Source organism: Eptesicus fuscus, chromosome 6 (genome assembly GCF_027574615.1).
Source record: "Eptesicus fuscus isolate TK198812 chromosome 6, DD_ASM_mEF_20220401, whole genome shotgun sequence".
NCBI lineage: Eukaryota > Metazoa > Chordata > Mammalia > Chiroptera > Vespertilionidae > Eptesicus > Eptesicus fuscus.
This window is the reverse complement of record NC_072478.1, coordinates 21,126,818-21,147,316: the sequence shown is the minus strand read 5'-3', so window position 1 is coordinate 21,147,316 and position 20,499 is coordinate 21,126,818. Positions and strand designations below refer to the sequence as shown.

Below are 20,499 nucleotides of genomic sequence, written 5' to 3'. Positions count from 1 at the left end.
ATTAGGGGGAATCAGGCTGGCAGTTAGGGGCAACCAGGCTGGCAAGGGAGGGCAGTTAGGGGTGACTGGACCAGCAAGGGAGGGCAGTTAGGGGCAATTGGGCCAGCAAGGGAGCAATTAGGCATCAATCAGGCTGGCAGGGGAGTGGTTATGGGGTGATTAGGCTGGCAGGCAGAATCGGTTATGGGAAATCAGGCAGGCAGGCAGGTGAGCAGTTGGGAGCCAGCAGTTCTGGATTATGAGTCAGGATGCCAGGATCGGGCCTAAACGGGCAGTTGGACATCCCTCGAGGGGTCCCAAATTGGAGAGGGTGCAGGCTGGGCTAAGGGACACACACCCCCTGTGCACAAATTTCATGCACCAGGCCTCTAGTATCTACACTAATAAAAGAGAAATATGCAAATTGACTGTACCTTCACGACACCCACCAGCCAATCAGGAGTATGCAAATTAACCCAACAAAGATGGCTGGTTAATTTGCATACACAGGCACCAAGCAGTGGGGGGCGGGACTCTTGCGTCTTCACCATGGTGACGACGCAGGCGTTCCACACCACCCCAGCCACTCAGGGCCTCTGGGCAGCGTGGGAAGGTGGAAAGGTGGCTCCGGGCTGGAGCAAAGGCAGAAAAGGCGGCTCCGGGCCGGAGCAAAGGCAATGCCAGCAGCCAGGGGAAGGAAGGCCCATTCTTGCATGAATCTTCGTGCATCAGGCCTCTAGTTTATTATAAATGTGCAGATTTTGAAACACAAATAATAGGCTTGATTTAGTAGACTTATGTAGAATACATTGATTTCAACCACCCATGAAAGCACTTATAAAAACTGACCATATATTAAGTGCATCTGTTAGAAATTGTATTCAACTGTAATAAGCCCATCTCTGCCTTCCCCTCTCCACCTCCCTCCTCAAAAAGCCAATGCCACATACTAGCAAGAAATGCATCTAACAAGATATTCAGAAATAAATAGTTCAGGGCTGGTGCAGACACATAAAGATACCAACTGCAGAACCAGAATGTTTGTAACTTCTGGCCACACTCTCTTTAGCCTGTAGCTTTTATCCTCATGGTCACAGATGGCTCCTCTAGCACTGGACACCACGTTCACTTGTGCAAAAGGCAAGTAGAGGGACCTGGCTAAATGAAACCACTCCTTTCCAACCTCTTTCCCAGGAGTCACACCCAGTGACTTCTCTAACTGACCAGAACTGGGCGATGTGGGCTTCTCTAACTGCTAGAAGGACTGGGGGATGGAGGTTTTATAATAGTGCACATTACCAATGTGAACAAAAAACTTAGGTTCTGTTGTAAAGAAGAAAGGGCAGTTTTGGGAGACAACTAGTAGGATGTGCCATACTAGACCAAAAAGAAATCTCAACAAATACCTAAGATTCAGTAACCCAAAGACCACACAGTCTGCTCAATGTAATTAAATTAGAAACCAACAACAAAAAGACAAGTAAGAAACACCCAGATATATGCAGGAACTTTCCAGAATGATAGACATGCTCTGTATCTTGAATAGGGTGTTGGTTACATGTATATATACACCTGTCCAACTCATCTAACTCGTAAGATTTATGCATTCCACTATAAATAATTATACAAAAACATAACCATGCATAGTTATTTAAAAATCTAATTACAAGTAAGTAATGTGTCAAAGATTTAATAATGGAAACTAATACAACATTTAGAATTAAACAAAAATTAAATTAGACATCAAAACATGTTATGCAGCTAAACAAGTACTGTAAGAGATTATTATAGGCCCAAATGTTTATATTTTTACAAATTGGAAGTTAATTAGCAAGGGGCCTACCAAATGAATGAGACACTGATAAAGGCAGGCTGCCATTCCTAACGTTGTCTCTCCTGGTATGAATCCTTTTATGCACAGTAAGTGAAGAGCTATGCCGAAACGCTTTCTCACACTGATTACATTCATAGGGTTTTCCTGTAGTGTGTGTTCTCACGTGTACAATAAGGTGTGAAGACTGACCAAAGGCTCGCCCACATTCCTGACAGACATAGGGCTTCTTGCCGGTATGGGTCCTTGCATGTTTCCTGAGGGATGAGGGCTCACTAAAGGCTCGCCCACACTCCTGGCATGCGTAGGGCTTCTCTCCAGTGTGGGTTCGCATGTGACTCTTGAGGGTTGAGAGACGACTCAACACCTGACCACAAGTAGTACACTCATAAAGTTTCTCCCCCGTGTGGATCCTCTTGTGAACATTCAGATGGGTACTTGTCCGGAAGGGCTTTCCACACTGGTTACACTCATATGGTTTCTCTCTGGTGTGAGTACGCAAATGAGTCTTCAGTGACGAATGTTCTCTGAAAGCTTTCCCACACTGACTGCATTCAAAGGGCTTCTCTCCAGTGTGAGTTCTCATATGGCTCCTCAGAGAAGATGGCTGATTAAAAGCTTTCCCACAATCCTTACATTCATAGGGCTTTTCACCCGTGTGGTTTCTCTGGTGCAAAATCAGGTTAAAGTTCCTTGTGAAGGTTTTTCCACACTGACTACATTCAAAAGGTTTCTCTCCTGTGTGTGTCCTCATGTGGCGTCGCAGGTTCGAGGAGTACTTGAAGGCATGCCTACATTCTTGACATTCAAAGTACTTCTCTGAGGTATGAGTCTTCTCGTGCCTGATAAGGTCAGAGCTGTATCTGAAGGATTTTTCACATTTGTTACATGCATAGGTTTTATCTCCACTATGTCCACTCTGGGTCTTCTCATGCACTATTAGGTGAGTGGTCTGGAAGAAGGATTTCCCACTCTCTGGGCATTCATAGGGGTGGCCTCCAGCATAAATTCTCTCACACTGAAAAAGTTGTTTGATACTGTTAAAGGGTTCCCCAAGTTCATTATAGAGTTTTTCTCCATGCAGAGGTTGCTCCTGTCAATTGAGGAAAATGTGAAGACTAAATATTTCATTATAATCATCGACATTCTCCCTCAAGTAAATTGTGTGTAGAGTCAAGACATTTCTATAGCTGAAGCTTTTACGATTTTCGTGTGTCTGTACTATTTCTTACCCTAAGTTCTATCAAGTGGATGCAATGCCACAAAGAGCTATCATTTTCATTACTTTCATGGGGCTTCTTAGATGTAGACTTTTTCTGAATTGTTTAAGACTACACTAAGTTTTAAATGCACCATGTCTGTGTCCCATTTAGGAACATGGTTAGTTGTGGGTATTCTATGAAGATGCATCTTAATTTACATTTCAAGTTTTCCCCCACTTCATCATGACATTCACAGACTCTCTATCAAGAAACTGCTTTCTCCTGGGTGAGCACCCCTTGCCTTCAATCTCTCTCTAGCCTCATGTGCTGTTTTTCTAACCAGCAGCAACTCCAGACTTCTTATTATAGAAGACCAAGAGTAACTTGTGTACCTTACTTACCCTTTCTATACCAATGGATGCAATCTTCGCAAAAGTATCTTGGTTAAGAATTGACTCTTGGGGTTGAGGTTGAGGTTCTGAAATGAATTAAAGGGAAGAGGGAGGAATTAAATGTTCAGAGAAGGAAACTAGGATCAAGATGACCAAAAAAGTAAGCTAAGACAAGCAGATTATTTTTTAAATACTGATCTTAAATATGGGAAGGAAGGGTGAAAAGGAGAAATGTACCAGAGAGCAAAGGAAAATTTTAAGGCATTTGGCTATGTGAGGAGTCATGAAATCACAGAGAAAAAGGATAGAAATGGTAGATAATTTACTAAGGAAGTATTCTGTGATGTTGAGAGTAAGTATTAACAATCTACAGTAGGGAGGAACTGGATGAAATACACACGTGGAAATGCTAACTGTGAAGGGATGGAGGGATAAATCATTCTATGAAACCAGAGTAATGTATTTGAGATAAAAAGAGAAAGGAAAAAAGGTGAAAACTCACTAAGAGAGCTCAACCAATAGCCTTCTCTGTCAAAGGCGTTGAAAGTATGGACCCTATGACACTTTCCAAATTGAGCATTCATCTTACCAATCAGAGCTAGTGCTCCCCTGAGAGCTAGCCTGGCACTCACCTGTTCGGACTCCTGGGAACATCCCTCTATCAGTGATCCACAGCTCTTCTCTTTGCTCCAAATAGGAAAAGGTACTGAGTTTGCATAGTTGATCTCCTGCTTGTGGGGAAAGACACATAGTGTGGGCAGACTACGCCTGCCATGAAACCGGGGCTGATAATCTGAAGTCATTAGGGACGCTGGAGACAGAAGCAGTGAAATGAGCATGCCTAAATGTTGATGGGCACAGCAGAGCTCTTTCACAAGCTCCTTCACTAGGTTCCCAAGGACACTGGGACATTCCAGTCCCCAAAACCTAGGGCCTAGCTCAGGGATGTACGTATTTGAAAAGCCCAGAAACAGAAGATAGATCTACATTTCCATGGGGATGCCCCTAGACTATCTATATATATAAAAGCCTAAGCAACCGTCTGACTGCCCAGTAGCTATGACGCGCACTGACCACCAGAAGGCAGATGCTCAACACAGGAGTGGAAACTACATGCATGAAAACATGGAACAGACTGATAAGTCTCAGCGGGAAGGAGGGAGAGGGGAGGGCGGGAAGAGATTAACCAATGGTCTTAAATGCATATTAGAAGCCCAAAGCAAGGATTCCTGCACCGGTGGGGTCCCTCAGCCTGGCCTTGTCTGTCTTTTCATCTCTCAGTTTCCTAGCCAGCATAGTTCCAGGAACCCATTCTTGCTGCATGAGTGTATGGATGAAGTAATACGACCAGCCTTACCCACAGAGGTCAGGTTCTTGTAGTTCTCTAGCATCACGTCTCTATACAGGCTTCTCTGGGCAGAGTCTAGAAACATCCATTCTTCTGGGGTGAAGAGCACAGTCACATCTGCAAAGGTGACTGGTTCCTAAAATGCACACCCATTCAGGCTCAGTCAGGGGCCACTTCTGCCAACACTTAAGAGGATGGTGGGGAGTTGGCAAGCCTGGGAACAGAGACACTGTGTGGAGGATTTTCAGATGGGGCTCTGAGGTACCTCAGAATCTGCCCTTTGGTTTAGGCCTCAAAATTAGAATTCTCTCTCTACTCTTCCCCCCTGAGGGATAGCACCCAGAGGCACAGTGCCGAAGGACCTCAACTTCATGACAGGACTTAGCTATTGACAATTAGCTAGGAAGCCCTTGCAGTTTTATTTCCCTTCAGTACCAGGGTCCAGCAGACCTAAGCATGTGGCAGGCAAGAAAAAGGCAAGAGAGAAATATTTGCTCCAGGAGACCATGATGGTTAGGAGACAAGGACAGCTCACATCCTTGCTTTATTTTCCCTCCTGATGCTCAGCAGAACATGGCACTTACAACCTGGGGAAGGTCTGACTGAGGGGGTGTGTTCGTTGCCAGGGCCATCCTCCACCCACTGAGAGAAGCCCCATGCCTAGATGCCTGGAAGTCAGCCCTGTGGGGTCAAAAAGCTCCAGGTAATGAAAAGGAAACAAGGGGGCAAAGCAAGAAAGAAGAGCAAGGTGCACTTCTTACTTACCTGTACACAGGTAGACAGCACGCCAGGAACCACAGCTTCTTCCTCTATGCTTTTCTCCTGCAGCCACACAGGGTCCTGAGCAAGCAGAGCTAGAGGAGAAGGGGAGGGCTGTGAGGCCCAGTGAGCATACTCACAGAAGCAGGGGCTGCCCACCCTGATTGTTAGTGACCACATGTGTACACACACCCATGCACACACTCATAAGGACATGCACAGTGCCCACACTCCCAGCCTCCTTCCCAGTTTTTTGTATAAGTTCCTCCTCCATCTTGCCTCTGGCTAGCATCCCCATGTTGCAGACCTTCCTCTTCTCATCTCCCTCAGTACTCTCTGCCTCAGCTGGCACCCTGTCCCTCTACTTGGCCAACTCTACTTGACAATGCTGACTCAGATCTGAATTCCAGACCAGACACCCAACCATCGGCTCCAATCTCTCCACTTACCTATCTGGGGGAACAAGAATGGAATATCCAGAATAAGCTAGAAAGCAGGGCTGTTGCCCCAGCAGGCAGCTCTAAGAAACAAGGATTATTCTCAGGCCTTGATCTTCCCCTGCTGGGTTGTGAACTTGCCTGGGACACGTGACCCCTTTTTTCTCTCCCGTTGGGAATGGAAATGACTGTCCTAAGCAGGCCTCACCATTGTATTCTGGAAGCAGGTGTCTCCTTTCTGGTTTCACAGGTTCACAGATGGAGAGAAGTTTGCCCCAGCTGGATCACACCCTAAATCTCACCCATATCTGATTTGGATGATTTACATGATAAAATTTGGGCCTTTTTTCAGTTGATGAGATTTAGATGAAATTTTAGACTGCTGGAATGGGTAAAAATTGGAGACATCAATTTGTGGGAGCCAGAGGGCAGACGGTTATGGGTTGGATTGTGTTCCCAAATAAAAGAGGAAGTTCTAACTCCCAGTAGCTCAGAATGTGACCTTATTTGAAAATAGAGTTTTTGCAGATGTAATTAGTTAAATGAAGTTACAGTGGAGCAGAGTGGGCCGTTAATCCAATGACTGGTGTCCTACTGAGAGGAAAAGAGACACAGAAACAGGGACACATGAGGGGAGAAGACCATGTGACAATGCAGGCAGAGATTGGATTGATGCATCTACAAGCCAGGGAACACCAAGGATGCCAACAACCAGCAGAAGCTAGGAGAGAGGCAAAGAAGAACCCTCCCCTCCAAATTTCATAGGAAGTATCACCCTGTGGACATCTTGATTTCTGTGCCTTTAGACCTATGAGATATAAATTTCTGTTGTTTCATCTCCCCCCCGCCACACACACACACACACACACACACACACACACACACACACACAAAAAAAAAAATGCACTCACCACCTTCTTCTCAAAGGCTATTCCTCTTCCAGTGTTCCCAATCTCAGGAAGTGACATCCCTGACTCAGATGTGAAATCTCTCCCCTGTCTGACACTCTACAGACCCCAAAAATTAATCCCCCCCAAAATAAATCAGTAGTGACATCTCTACTTGAAGCACCCACCTCTCCCCAACTCCACCCACCCACTTCCTTTCCTCCTAACCCTGTCCTCACTGTGGCTAATGCCACATCATACCTTTCTCCCTCCTGGGTCCACTTAAATGTCACTCCCTCATGACTTAGATGCCACAACCCTGTCCCCCGCACAGCATTTGGCACATAAATGCTCTGGATCATCTGGTAAATGAATGTACATACTACTCATCAAATTGTCTCAACTTGACCTCCTATGTGTCTTAGAATGAATGTTCCATGCTTACCTACTGTGCAGATAAAAGTTAACACAGCAGGCTTGACGGTGCTTCTTAGCAAGGCCTGATGGCAAGGTTGGACCTTGGCTGTGGTCTGGGAACTTGGATTTTAAGAGGGTTCCCACCACACTAACTGGTAAGAGGAGTTAACTCTGCTTAAACAGTTTGTACAGTATAGTTTGTGCTGAATGCCTGCTTCCCTTCTAGGAGTCTGGAATGTAGGTATGTTCTGGGCAGAGGGTGCCTACATGCCCAGCCACTAGTGAAAACTCTGGGTGCTGAGTCTCTAATGAGCCTCCCTGGCAGACAACACTTCGCACGTGTTGTCCCAGCTCATTGTGGGGAATTAAGTGCTTCCCATATAATTCTGCTGGGAGAGGGGTCTGGAAGCTTGTGCCTGGTTCCCTCCAGACTTCACCCCATGCACCTTATCCCTGGGCTGATTTTGCTTTGTATCCTTTCCCTGTGATAAACCATAGCCACGCATACAACTATATGCTGTGCTCTATGAGACCTTCTAGTAAGTCACCAAACCTGGGAGTGGTCTTAGGGACACTCGCCCTAACTCTACGTCGCCACCATTCCATTCCTAACTGCCTGCATACACCACTCACATCTTCCCTGAAGCTCATCATCCTCCCAGGTGCTGTGAGTTCTGTTAGAGCCACAGGTGCACAGTACCACTCACCTAAATGTCCCCCTACTCTCAGTATAGAACATGAGCCAGGGTTCTGTTCCCACGCTTCCAGGCCCTGAATGATCTGGAGACCATTCACTCTCGTCAGCTCATACCACTCTCTCCACTTCCCTCTGCCCCTTCCACAGCCTTCCATGGGTCCCTGGGCATACCAGGCTCTGAGGGGTTTTATAGAAACTGTTCCTAGGTCTGAAATCCTCTCTCCAAACTCTCTCCAAACAGCAAAATATCTGGCCAAACTACTTGATACAGTAATTATGATGTAATCCAGTGTTTGCAATTAAAGTTAAGATGCTTTCTGTCCTCCAGAATTTTTTCCCCTACTTCTCAGGAAATGTGCCTTTTACATAATTGTGTAGTAAAGAATGTAATCTCTCCTAAAGAGACATCTGGCCTTTTGCCACAGGTGAGTGGGGCCTGCTCTTTTTTTAATATATCAATTTTTTAATATCAATTATCTTAATCCTCACCTGAGGATATATTTGAGAGGGGGGCTGAGGGGGCAGAAACATCAATTGGTTGCCTCCCATAGATAACCACACTGGGGATTGAACCTGCAACCTTTTGACATACAGGACAATGCTCCAACCAACTGAGCCACCTGGCCAGGGCTTTATCAATTGTTTTATTTCAATAGCTCCTTTGGTTAAAGAGCATTTTTGTTGTTGTTGACACTAGGGCCTGCTCTTTCAAAACAGAAAATATCTGAAACCCAAAAAACAAAAACCTGGGAACTGTGAAATGTCTTTCCCCTTGAACACACAGATAATGAGAGAGGCCCTTAAGTATTCTGCCTGCCATCAGAGGAAATGAAGGCTGGAGATGCAAGCTCCCACAGGACAGCCAGGCCCTCTTGACTGTGATTCCACCAGGACTCACTCACCAGAACCCTTGGCCGCCCAGGGGTCAGGAACATCCAGTTCAGGCTCCAGCGTGGCCACCCCCTGAACCTGCACAGCCGCTTTCAGTCCCTGGACAGAGTGACAGGCACAGATTAGAACCACATGGTGATGGAAGGGATCCACTCACACCTGTTCACTGACTGAATTCTCATGACTGGTCCTGATTTGGAGAATGCTATGATGCTAGAGGCCTGGTGCACAAAATTCGTGCGAGGTGGGGGGGGGGGGTCCCTCAGCCTGACCTGCACCCTCTCCAATCCGGGGGCCCTCTGGCAATCCGGGACTTCTGGCTCCTAACCGCTCACCTGCCTGCCTGCCCTAACCACTCTACCTGCCTGCCTGATCCCCCTAACTGCCCTCCCCTGCCAGCCTGGTCGCCCCTAGTAACTTTTTTTTTAATCTTATCCCCTTACACACAATTGTATTTGACTTCCTTATTGGCTTCTCCTTCTCATACAATTTTTCCCTCTCTTTATATAACACTTTTTCCTACTTACTCATCATTTACAAACTTTCTTTCCTCATTTCCTACTTCTCTTCCATCATCCTTCTTCCCATCTTTCTCCTACCCTCCCTCCCTCCCTCCCCACATTCCTTCTTTCCTTTACCTTTACCCCGTCCTCCCTCTCCTTTTCCTTCCTTCCCACCTTAATTTTTTTCTTCGCTTCCTCCCTCGAACCTGCTTTGCTCCCTCCCCCATTTCTTCCTTCTTCCCATTCCCCTTTTAAACTCTACTGCCTCCCCTTTAAAACTTTTCTTCCCTCCCTCTTTTTCTCTCATCCTACCTTTCCCATACATTCTCCTCTACTTACTTCCACTGTTTTAATATCTATCTACCTGCCTAATTATTCACTATCATTTATCTTTTTTCTTTTCTCACTCCTACTTTTAAAATCTGTCCCCAGTACACAACTATACTTGATTTTCATTATAACTCCTACAGTTCACTCATACATCCTCTTTCCTTCTTTAACTTTGCTCTCAACTGACCCCTTTATAAAGTTATTCTCTCCCTCCCTCCCTTCTTAAAGCTTCCGTTCGGGGGGGGGGGGGGTAGGAGGGGCGTTAACCCCCAGCCCAGGGCTCAGCCCCAGCCAGGTGTTCACCGCCCCCCGCTTCCCCGGCCTCCCCGCCGCTGTCCTGCTCCCATCCCCTGCCCAGGACGCCCAGCCCAGTGAGGGAGGCTGAGGCCCGTGCAGCCCAGGTACTGCTGCTGCTGCCACGAAGCAGGAGCACCTCCGTCCAGAAGGCCTCGAACTGTCCACCACTCCGTCCCGGACCCGTGGGTGCCTCCCCACCAATGGCCTGTGCCAGGGGCCACCGCCCTCCTCCCACATCTGGCACACCTGCTCCAGGGGCCACCGCCCTCCTCCCTTGCCGGGCGCACCTGCTCCCCCACCCCCACGGTCGCCACCCCCTCCCGCGTGCAGCCCCGCATTTCCTTCCCTTTTCCATTCCTGTGTCTTTTTCTTGTTCCCTTTCTGTATTTGTTTCTCCTCTCCGTGTGTCTGCATACAGGCCTGACTTCATCTCTCACTCCTTTCTTATCCCCTTCCTATCATATCCTAACCTACCCCAGGCCTTGCAGCTGCCTGAGCAGAGGGCGGAGACGCAGCCTGCTGATCTGGTCATGATGTGACGCTATAATGGATAATTTGCATATTTCTCTATTATTAGTATAGATGAGGACATGCCCTGATTACCTGCCCAGATTTACCCAATTCTTCAAGACAAGGCTAATCACTGTGTTAGAACTACAACTCCAAGAAAGATAAAGAGAAGGGGCCCCAGTGGAGGAGGCCTCCTCTGAGCAGCCTCCAGCTGTGGGGGAAACGCTGGAGCAAAGCTAGCAGTGGGTGCCTGCAGGTTGAGGGGTAGAGGGAAGGTGTGGCATGAACCCATGAAAATGAGGGGAGTTAGGAATGAAGCCCTGTTGGGAGAAAGGATTTGAATGGTCCTCTACTGGTGGCTGCTCACTCTGGAAAGGTATCTAACCTGACCTGCACTTCTAAGGGATGCTGCTGGCCTCTATGCCCAGAGTGGGATCAGTGGAAGCAGGAGTCTGTTAGAAGCAGTTTCTAGTGACTCCAGAAAGGGTGGTAGCAGGGGGGACAGGAGGAGCAGTCAAAAGTAGGTTATAGCGCTGAAACCGGTTTGGCTCAGTGGATAGAGCGTCGGCCTGTGGACTCAAGGGTCCCAGGTTTGATTCCGGTCAAGGGCATGTACCTTGGTTGCGGGCACATCCCCAGTAGGGGGTGTGCAAGAGGCAGCTGATCGATGTTTCTCTCTCATCGATGTTTCTAATTCTCTATCCCTCTCTCTTCCTCTCTGTAAAAAATCAATAAAATATATTTGAAAAAAAAAAAGTAGGTTATAGCTTGGCGGAAAAGCTCGCAGGACTTGGTGGTGGATGGGAAGCAAATGCACAGATCTCTGAGGGCAGGTGATGGGCAGGGCAGGGGGGAGGCCCCTTCTCCTCAGGGAAATGTCCCTTTCTGATACTCTCAGTCATCAGCCTGGACACTCCTAATCCACCCCTTAGATCACAGGACCCGCTCATTCCTATAGGTTTCCTGGTGTTTGTGAGGGTGGAAAGATTGGGAGGAAAAAAGGCTGGACCAAAAAAGGCAAGGTAAGAGCGTTAATCCCTGCCACCTGCCACCTTCGAGGTCTGCTTTCCATGCAGAAATGCTGGGGCCTGTTCAGTTCTTACTAGGAGCTAAGCCAGGGCCTCCAGTTTGTGTTTCCAACAGCGGGCCCCAGGTGCCTTCTTCCCCTCTGGCCTCCTCACTGAACCCTGGCCTTACTGGCTGAGGCCCCCACAGCAAACCCCCTCCCAAGCTTACCGTGTATCCAGAAGGCCAAGGCGACTCCCAGAGAGCTGGCCGGTCCTCTGGAGGTGAAAGTATCCCCCTCTCTCCCATCATGGGCCGGATCTGCATCCTCAAATCAAGCCCTGGCCCCTCAGAAAAGAAGCGGAGAATGCTGATCAGGACAGAGGTAGCTGAGGCTTTCCTTGGCCTCAGAGACCCTTGGTTGAGGAATAGTGAAGTCAGAAATTGGGGCACGTGGGTCTGGCAGTTTCGGACCTGATGACTCTTTTACTCCACTGAAGGCACAGCCACCACCAAGGGTCTCCAAGGGCAGATCACGACAGACCTGACCCCTTCTGGTTTTGGGGGAGGGGGCCTGTCTGGAGGTGAGGCCACAAGCCCTCAGAGGCACTACAGGAGGTTTGACCACAGAAAGGTTGAAAGCCCTTGGTTCTGAGTATGAACCATGGTCTGTGTTTCCTTAGATTCTGTGTTTGTATATTTGGCATCCACCAATCATAGGGCCAAATTACCAGCCCGTTGTTATGCCACCCAGAACCACCTACCTAGCCACTTCTTATAAAACCAATACTCCCCGTCCTAAATCACCCAGACCAGGTACCAGACAACCAGGTCCCCCAGAATTATTCAAACTCACCAATCCTGTTATCCTGCCCTGTGGAAGCCCCAATAAAGGCTCTGACCTACACTCTTCCCTCTCTCCCTTCTGCCTCTTGAGATGGTGGTCTAAGGAGTTAGGCCCGGATTCAACTCCCAGCTCCAAATCCAACTCGACCACTTGTGGCTGATGTGTTTTAGAGATGAACTGCTCAACTTCTCTACATGTGTCTGGAAGTGGATCTCCTCTGCCCACTCAGAACATTCTGTGACTGCCTATTTCCTGGGGCTCAGATGCAGCAGGAGACCCCTCCTCACCCACACTCGGTGCTCACTACTGAGCCAGACTGGAGTTCTGCGGAAGGTACTGGAGCCCCATGCTGAGAGGAAAGAGCCACAGAAACCAGAGAGGACCTGTCCATCGTGGCATCCTTCCTTCTCCCACAGTCCATCTGCCAGTCAAAGCATGGAGATGGTGAGGGCCTGGAGATGCCTTCAGCAGCACCTCTCTGTTCATTCCTACATTCAGCACACATCGAGAGCTCTGTGACACACAGAATGCTCTGTAAGGGGTTACTGCACCGATCACGGCAGATGAGGCCCCTGCAATCCAGCAGTTCCAGTAACACATTTGCAGATCTTAAGTTCTCAAAAAGCACATGCCCTTGTCCAAGCAGCTACTGGAAGACTATCCAGCTATCCTCTACCTAAACAAGAATGTCAGACAAGGGCATCGCGGACCTGAGGAGGAGGGCGTCTCAGCTGCCCTGGGGTCTGTTGCAAGCTGTGCAGGGTAAGGGTTTTGGCTGCCCCGCAGCCCATACCAGGCTATGCAGAGTGAGGCTCCCCATGCTTCAGGCACAGGAACAGGACAGAGGTCTCTACAACCCAGACCACGCCACCCTATCCCTGGGCCAGCATCTATGATGCACAGAGGTCAACACCATCCATGACAGAGGGAAAGGTGTGCAGACTGAGGGAACCCAGAGGTCTCATTGACTCTGGGACAAGTAGGCCCAGTGCAGGGTTGAAGCTGGGCTTTGTGTGTCCCTCTGCCTACACCCTAACCTTCAAAATTCCCAACAATGGGAACCCAAATTTCGGAAGCTCCTGCAGTTTGAGAAAGCAGGAACTCAGAGCCAAAGTGGGGATGGAGGGGCTCCATGTGTATCTTCTCATACACTGTAATGTACACGCTGGTTCTGAAGGTTCTTCTCCACTTTGAAAAGGGCTCCTTTGCAGTCTGGGGTCTCAACTTGTCTCCTAAGCAGGGAGGGATCCCTGACAACTTTCCCACGCTCCTTATAATCAGTGTGGCCCTCTCTCCTGGGGGGTCTCTTGTTCATGTCCAGGTATGGTTCCTCCAGAAGCCTTTCCCACCACAGTTAAATCCTCAGGTGTCTTCTCTCCAGGCAAAGTTTGCTCCTGACAAGGGGTGAATGACAATGAAAAGCTCCCCGGCATCTGAGCCGCACCCAGGGATGCTCCCAACAGAAACGCGTTTTCAGCATTTGAAGAGGTGCACCTTGTTTACACGGGTTGAGTTCTCGAAGACCCTGCAGGCTCCACCACCAGGCTCTCCCACATTCAAAACTGTCCTGGGGCCGCCCTAACAGACAGCCTGTCTCTCAGGACTGTTGCAGATAAATCACATTTCACACAATCGCTGTCTGACTCACACTGATGGGAATGTTTACTTGGAGGAACTGTCTATGAAGAAAGAGTCTTGAGCAACAGGTAGAGTTCACCCACGTTCAAGAGTCACTGACTGTGTGAACAGTCATAGCCACAGTGTCCTCTCCAGCGCTGCGGGGGATGCTCCTGAGGAAGTGCCCTGGCTCAAATGTCTCCCTGGCCCTGGGGTGCATTTCCAACCCACATATCCATCAACTTCTCCAATGAGAGGGAATAAAGGATCACCTGCCATGAATCTTACCATTTGCAAATCATGAGATGAATTTTCCTCCAAAATATCCTGCATAGGAATAGACTCTTTGGCTTTAGGTTGAGATTCCCAATCTAAAATGAATTGTAACAAAACAAAACAAAAAAAGACACTTTGTTCAGAAAGAAATAGTGGTACGAAATTTACACAGAAAAAAATATGTGTTGCTGTTGTTTTTTAATATTTACCCTAAACTTGGGGAGGTACTAAAAGGAAAGAAGGCATCAGTGAGCAAAGTGAGTAGAGCTTTGTATGGAATTTGGAAGCTACAGGAACAAGGAGGAAATGAGAGGCTATTTTTCCGAGCAAAAGAGTCCACGGAGAATGAGACTGACGTTGCCAGAAAGAATGTTATCGGACAAACAAGAAGCAATTAGACAACACACATAGAAATGTTTAACTTAAAGAGGAACTGGATAATCAATGTGGGTAAAGATGTAGAGAAATCAAAACCTTCATCCACCGCTAGTGGGAACGTAGAGTGGTGCACCTGTTCTTAGACAACAGTTTGATGGCTCCTCAAAAAGTTAAACACAGGGTTACCATGTGACCCAGCAACTTCATTCCCAAGTATATACTCAAGAAAACTGAAAACATGTCCACATGAAATCTTGTACATGAATGTTCACAACAACATATTCACATTGCCAAAAAGTATAAACAACCCATCAATACCTGATGTTTGTTACCCATAAACAAAATGGGGACCATCCATACAATGTAAAGAATGATACATGCTACAACATGGATGAATCTCAAAAATGTTATACTGAGTGAAAGATGACATACCAAAGGTCACATGTTATATGATTATTTATATGAAATGTCCAGAATAGGCAAGTCCATATAATTAGAAAGCAGATCAATGGTTGCCAAGGGCTGGAGGGAGGGGACATGGGGAGTGACTGATAACAGGCATAGGGTTTCATTTCGAGATGATGGGAATGTTCTGGAGTACAGTAGTGGTGATAACACAATTTTGTAAATACACTAAAAAAAAACACTGAATTGCGCAGTTTAAAAGGTTGCATCTTGTGGTTTGTGAATATCCCAAATTTTCTCCAAAAAAAAAAAAAATGGAACATATCTTTTTCTGAAACCAAAGAGCTAAAATGTGAAAACAGAAAAAACCTCAAGCAACTCACCTGAGAAACCTCATACCAAATAGCCTATTTCCCCTAAAAATAGAGGGCCTTTAAAATGCCATAAGACTGATACTTTCCAGGCACCAACCCCATAATAGGGTTGGTCACAAGATCTCCGCGTCCCCTGGTACTGACCCACACCCACAGCACAAAGAATGCCTCGGTCTGCTGCCCTCAGCTCTTCCCTTGGCCCCACCTGGGAGGCAAGCCTGGGTTTGCATGGTGGAGCCCCTGCTCCTGCAGAAAGACACACATGCTGACGGAGGGCTTGCAGAGGAAAACAAATGCTTCCCAACCAGCCTCCCAGCTTCCACGTGGACTTCAGCTCAAGACAATGAATGAGTACAAAGGTAGCAAAATGATCACTGAACCCAGGGCCCAAACCACAAACACACTCCTCTCTGGGGCTGAGGTTCTCTAAGCCCTGAAGCCCTAGGCCAAAGTCAATGAGACCCGCACAAGTCCTAACCACGGAAAAATTAAGTCAATGCAACAGATGCAGCTGTTATCCTGTGGAACCTAGTGAACAGTAAAGACCACGAAGTCCATACCACATCTTTGTGGTCATGTGGCAGGCACTTATGCATTTGGTGCCAGCCTTACCCCTAGGGGCCAGTGTCCTACAGTTGTCCAGTATTCCAAATCTGCACAGGTTCCTCCGTGCAGCGCCCAGCAACGCCCACTCCCAGATGACACCCACTGCCACATCCTGGAAGATGACTGATTCGTAAGACAGCACATATATTCTGGCTCAGCAAGGACCACCCTCACCATTCTGCAGGACAACTGATTATCACTGGGGAAGGGAACATTCGGACAGGGAGCTCTCTCCATTCCAGCGTTCAGCAAAGCCCACCTGCAACTTGTTTTTGTAAGTAAAGTTTTATTGGCACACAGCCATGCCATGCATCTACCTATCTCCATGGCTATTTTTTGCTACAAAGGCAGAATTGAGCAATTGCTGCAACAGAGATCACATGGCCCACCAAGCTAAAAATATTTACTTTCTTTTAACATTTTGACAAATCCAAAAGTATACATTTTGGCTCTCTTTGTCACTTCACTGACCAGTGATGGCAGAGCCTGTACTTCTGAGCTTAGAGAGTTTTTCCTAAACTCCTTATTTAGGGCATCAGAAGTTTGGGTTTGACTGCTTCAGTCCCTAGGTCCCCTCCCAAGACTTACATACCCATTTAGTAATCTTTTATGCCCATTAAAATAGGACTTCCGTTGCAGCTGAAAAGTTTTATAGCCTGTAAGTTCAGCATTCTCTGGGGCAGCACTGTCTAGTAGAGCTCTCCGGGATGATGGGAATGTCCAATGTCTGCACCTGCCAAAAGGGCAGCTACAGGCCCAAGTGGCTACCGAGTGCTTGTGAAATGTGGCTCCGGCGACTAAGAAACTGACTTTTTAAATTTTATTGGATTTTCATTCATTTAAACTTAAATTACTTACAGCCATGTGTTTATGGTAGGTCTCACAAGAGAGAGCAAGGATGGCCCTAGAGGAGCTCAGCGGCCAGCTCTAAATGAGCCCCACTCTGCAGTCAGACTCCAGAATTAGGCAGAGCCCCTCCTCCAAAGCCACTTCCCACCAGAGGTCATGAACTGAAAGAGGTCACTAGGTCTCCTGGAGCAGGGCAGAAGATGCTCCACACTTCCCCTGCCTTTTCTTCCTTAGCTGGTGGTGAGAAGAGAGGGGACAGAGCTCAGGCTACCTAATTATCTACCCCCACCAACCCGAATCCCAACCCCTCACCGTGACACCAGCGCCAGGGTTTAATGTCTCAGTGGGCATCCTCCCTGCAATTCAAGGAGACCGAGCATAAGAAGAGGTGAGGGTGGAAGTAGAACACCAAACAGGGGTTTGACTCAGGTAACCCCATTTTTGTGGGCCACCATCGGGGTGACCAAGTGAAAAACCCAATAAGCAACATATTGAGCCCCCATGCCACCTTTCAGACCATGGCAGATGACCATTTCTACTATTGCCTCTCCCCTACAAAAAGGATAATTCTTTCTCTTATATTCCCTCACAATACCTCTAACAACCTCCACTTTTCCTCCATTGCCCTTATCCAGTTGTGATTTTATATTTATTTGTTTAGGTGATATTGACTCCCTCTCCCCAACTATGACATAAACTAAATAGAGGGCTCTGTCCACTCTTTCAGGACCCCAAATCCCACCACCAGCACAGCACTTGATGCATACTGAGTACTTTATATACTAGGGGTTGGCAAACTTTTTCTTTGCTGTAAAAGGCCAGACAGTAAATACCTTAGGACTTTTGGGCAATATGGTCTCTATAGCAACTATTTAACTGCAGTTGCAGCACAAAAAGAGCCATAAAAAACACATTTTTAAAAATGCATTCCTATAAAACTATTTATAGGAACCAGCATTGGGTCAGATTTGGCCCACAGGCCAAAGTTTGCCAACACCTGCTTTATATCAGCAAACTCAATTCTACCTCTCACATGTGTTTCAAACACGGCATCTTCCCCAATTCCACAAGCATCCTCAAGACCCAACTACCATCATCGAAGTCCTGAACTTATCCAAGTTCCTATATACTGACTCCACCTAAACCAAACTCCATGCTCAATCCAGCAACTGCTGTTTTGTCTAAACCACAAATAAAATCATGTCACTCCCCTGCTTAAAATTCTGATTCAGGGGCTTCCCAATCAGTGGCCTTAGAACAAGATCCAAAGTTTATAATGGCCTTCAGGGCCATGCCTTCCCCTCCAACCTGGCTCATCCATTCCACGTTTTGTTTTCTCTACTTTGGCTTTCCCATTCTTTTCTGGATCCTGGAAACCCACTAGGCTTTGTACTGCCTGAGGGACTGTGCATCTGGAAATGCTCTCTCAAATCTCCTCCCCATTCCTACTTCACAGTCCGATCCCTTGTCTAACTACATACAACTCATCTTTGAGGTTCAAACATTTGTCCCTTTTAAAATGCTTTTCCTGACCTCCTCCCCAAGTTCTCCTGTTACATGTTTCCATACTGCCCTAGTCATGATTAATTTAAAATCTGTCTTCCCAACTAGAATAAAACCTCCACAGAGACAAACACTATATCTATTTTGGTGGCATTGTTTTCCCCTGTTCAGAGCCCAGTCCATCCAGGGCACTCCCAACAAAATGTGCCAAACCATCATCACTCCCCAAGGACAATTCAGCATAGCTGGCCTAAGGCGGCACATGCCTGCACACACAGGCACACACAAAAATATACCACCACAAAAATGGCTTATAATGCCTGTTCAGGCAACAAATATATATCAACAATTGAACCTAAATATAAAATAAATAAATAAACGAACAAGACATCTAATGAACAAAATAAACTGGAGAATAAAATAGAATCAGAGGCATGGAAGCATGGAACAGACTAACGAACCTCAGTGGGAGGGGGGTGCTGGAAGAGATTAACCAAAGATCTTACCTATGGACATAGACAGCACAGTGGTGAAGGCCTGGGGTGGGGTGGAAACCAGGTGGAGGGGACTGTAGGGGAAGAAAGGGAGACATCTGTAATATTCTCAACAAGATTTTTTTTTAATGCCTGCTCATATAATACAATCCACAAGAGACTTCAGATGTCTTTAAGGAATGTTGATTCTTTCTAAAAAGGCAAGGTGAGACATGCATTCTTTCTGAAAACAAACACCTCACTCATAAAATTGAAATCTGATGTTTAGTTTTCCTCCAGAATTACTTTTTTCCTCATTTCTCAGTAGAGTGAACTTTAACCCTATTATTTAAAATAAAAATTTAAAAGAAGACATCCCCTTTTATGGCCAACTCAATTTTAATTCCCATTACTAACAAAACTATGTCATCTTTTTCCTGGAGTCCCATGTGTTTTGAAGCTTTGTGGTACTTACAGGTTTGGGGTAACTGAGCTGAAGTAAAGAGAAATGAATCGTTTACTTTTCCTTGATAAGATTTGTGACATAACTGAGAAATAGCTTTTCTTAAGACACCCTCACCTCACAGAAAAAAAAAAAAAAAAACACAAAAAAAAACTGATACAGTATTCACAAAGTCACAAATTAAAAGCCCAGCCCGGGTGGCTCATTGGTTGAGCATCGACCCATGAACCAGGAGGTAAGGGTTCGATTCCCAGTCAGGGCACATGCCCAGGTTTCAGGCTCCATCCCAAGTGTGGGATATGCAGGAGTCAGCCGATAGATGACTCTCTCATCATTGATGTTTCTATCTCTCTCTCCCCCTCTCCCTTCCTCTGAAATCAATAAAAATATATTTAAAAATTAAAAAAGGAAAGGAAGAGATATGAAAGGGGAAGGCAACAAAAGCTAAGTTAACAGGTCCTAAATTTAGGAACTGTAAATCGTCACACACACACAAAAAAAATCGTCATCTAGCTCATCCCGTGATAAAGGATGCATTCCATTTTTAAAAATTTACTCGACAAGTCATTCAAACCAATTTGCACATGTAGACTTAGACCGAACTTTCCCATTGCCGAGCTAGGTAATATGAAATGTCACATTAAATAAAATGGGAATTGCTTATGCACAGTGATCGCATAAGGGCGGTAGGGTAAGGCCCTATAAACCCGGGAGCCCGGTGAACTGGGGCTGGCCGGTGTCACCATTCCTGGGCTGCAGGACCTGGGCTGCTTCGTGATTTTCCTTTTGGTAGATGAGTGAGTCCCGGCTGCCGGAAGGGGGTTACCTGAGGACGAGGTACCCGGACGGAGAAGTTGGGGACGCGGCTGCGAGTCCGAACGGTACTCAAACCATCCCGGCCCCGAGGCAACCACGGGAGGAAGCACCTCAGCCAGGGCAGCTGCCCCAGGCCGCCCGGCCCCTCGGGGCCCTCCCCGCCCTTCAGAGGGCCTGACCGCACCAGCAAAAACCGGAAGAGACGCTCCAACCACAGCACGCGCTGGGGCCCTGGAGAGCAGCTAGACGCCGCCGCCGCCGCCGCTGCCCCAGCGCACTTCCGCTTCCGGTCTTGGGGCCCCGGGAGCGGAAGTAGCCGGGATTTTAGTTCTCAGGGCCAGGGGAGATTCAAACAGTGGCTGGGAGGTTGGCTCCTTATGTGTCCAACCTCGGAGGGAAGGACAAAT

General features: G+C 47.2%; 1 protein-coding gene across 1 annotated transcript; it reads right to left on the bottom strand.

Annotated features, from left to right (window-relative positions):
* Positions 1–1,653: 1,653 nt before the first annotated feature.
* ZNF333 (zinc finger protein 333) lies at positions 1,654–20,288 on the bottom strand. Its single transcript, XM_054717386.1, has 10 exons — positions 20,277–20,288; positions 18,847–18,908; positions 14,238–14,320; positions 11,717–11,833; positions 8,852–8,939; positions 5,518–5,606; positions 4,762–4,888; positions 4,037–4,135; positions 3,414–3,490; positions 1,654–2,903 (listed from the first exon to the last, which is right to left on the bottom strand). Exons 2-10 carry the CDS (start codon positions 18,854–18,856, stop codon positions 1,803–1,805), a joined length of 1,791 nt encoding a protein of 596 aa, XP_054573361.1. The 5' UTR covers positions 18,857–18,908; positions 20,277–20,288; the 3' UTR covers positions 1,654–1,802.
* Between the last annotated feature and the right edge of the window lie 211 nt (positions 20,289–20,499).

What these genes read in the sequence shown, in the direction of transcription:
- ZNF333 (XM_054717386.1), bottom strand. An exon ending in CATCTCATGATTTGCAAATG is followed by an intron (nt 11,834 to 14,237) that starts GTAAGATTCATG and finishes TTCTTTTCTGAG; the next exon opens with GGGCCAGGGCTTGATTTGAG. An exon ending in CTTGGCCTTCTGGATACACG is followed by an intron (nt 8,940 to 11,716) that starts GTAAGCTTGGGA and finishes CACTCTGTCCAG; the next exon opens with GGACTGAAAGCGGCTGTGCA.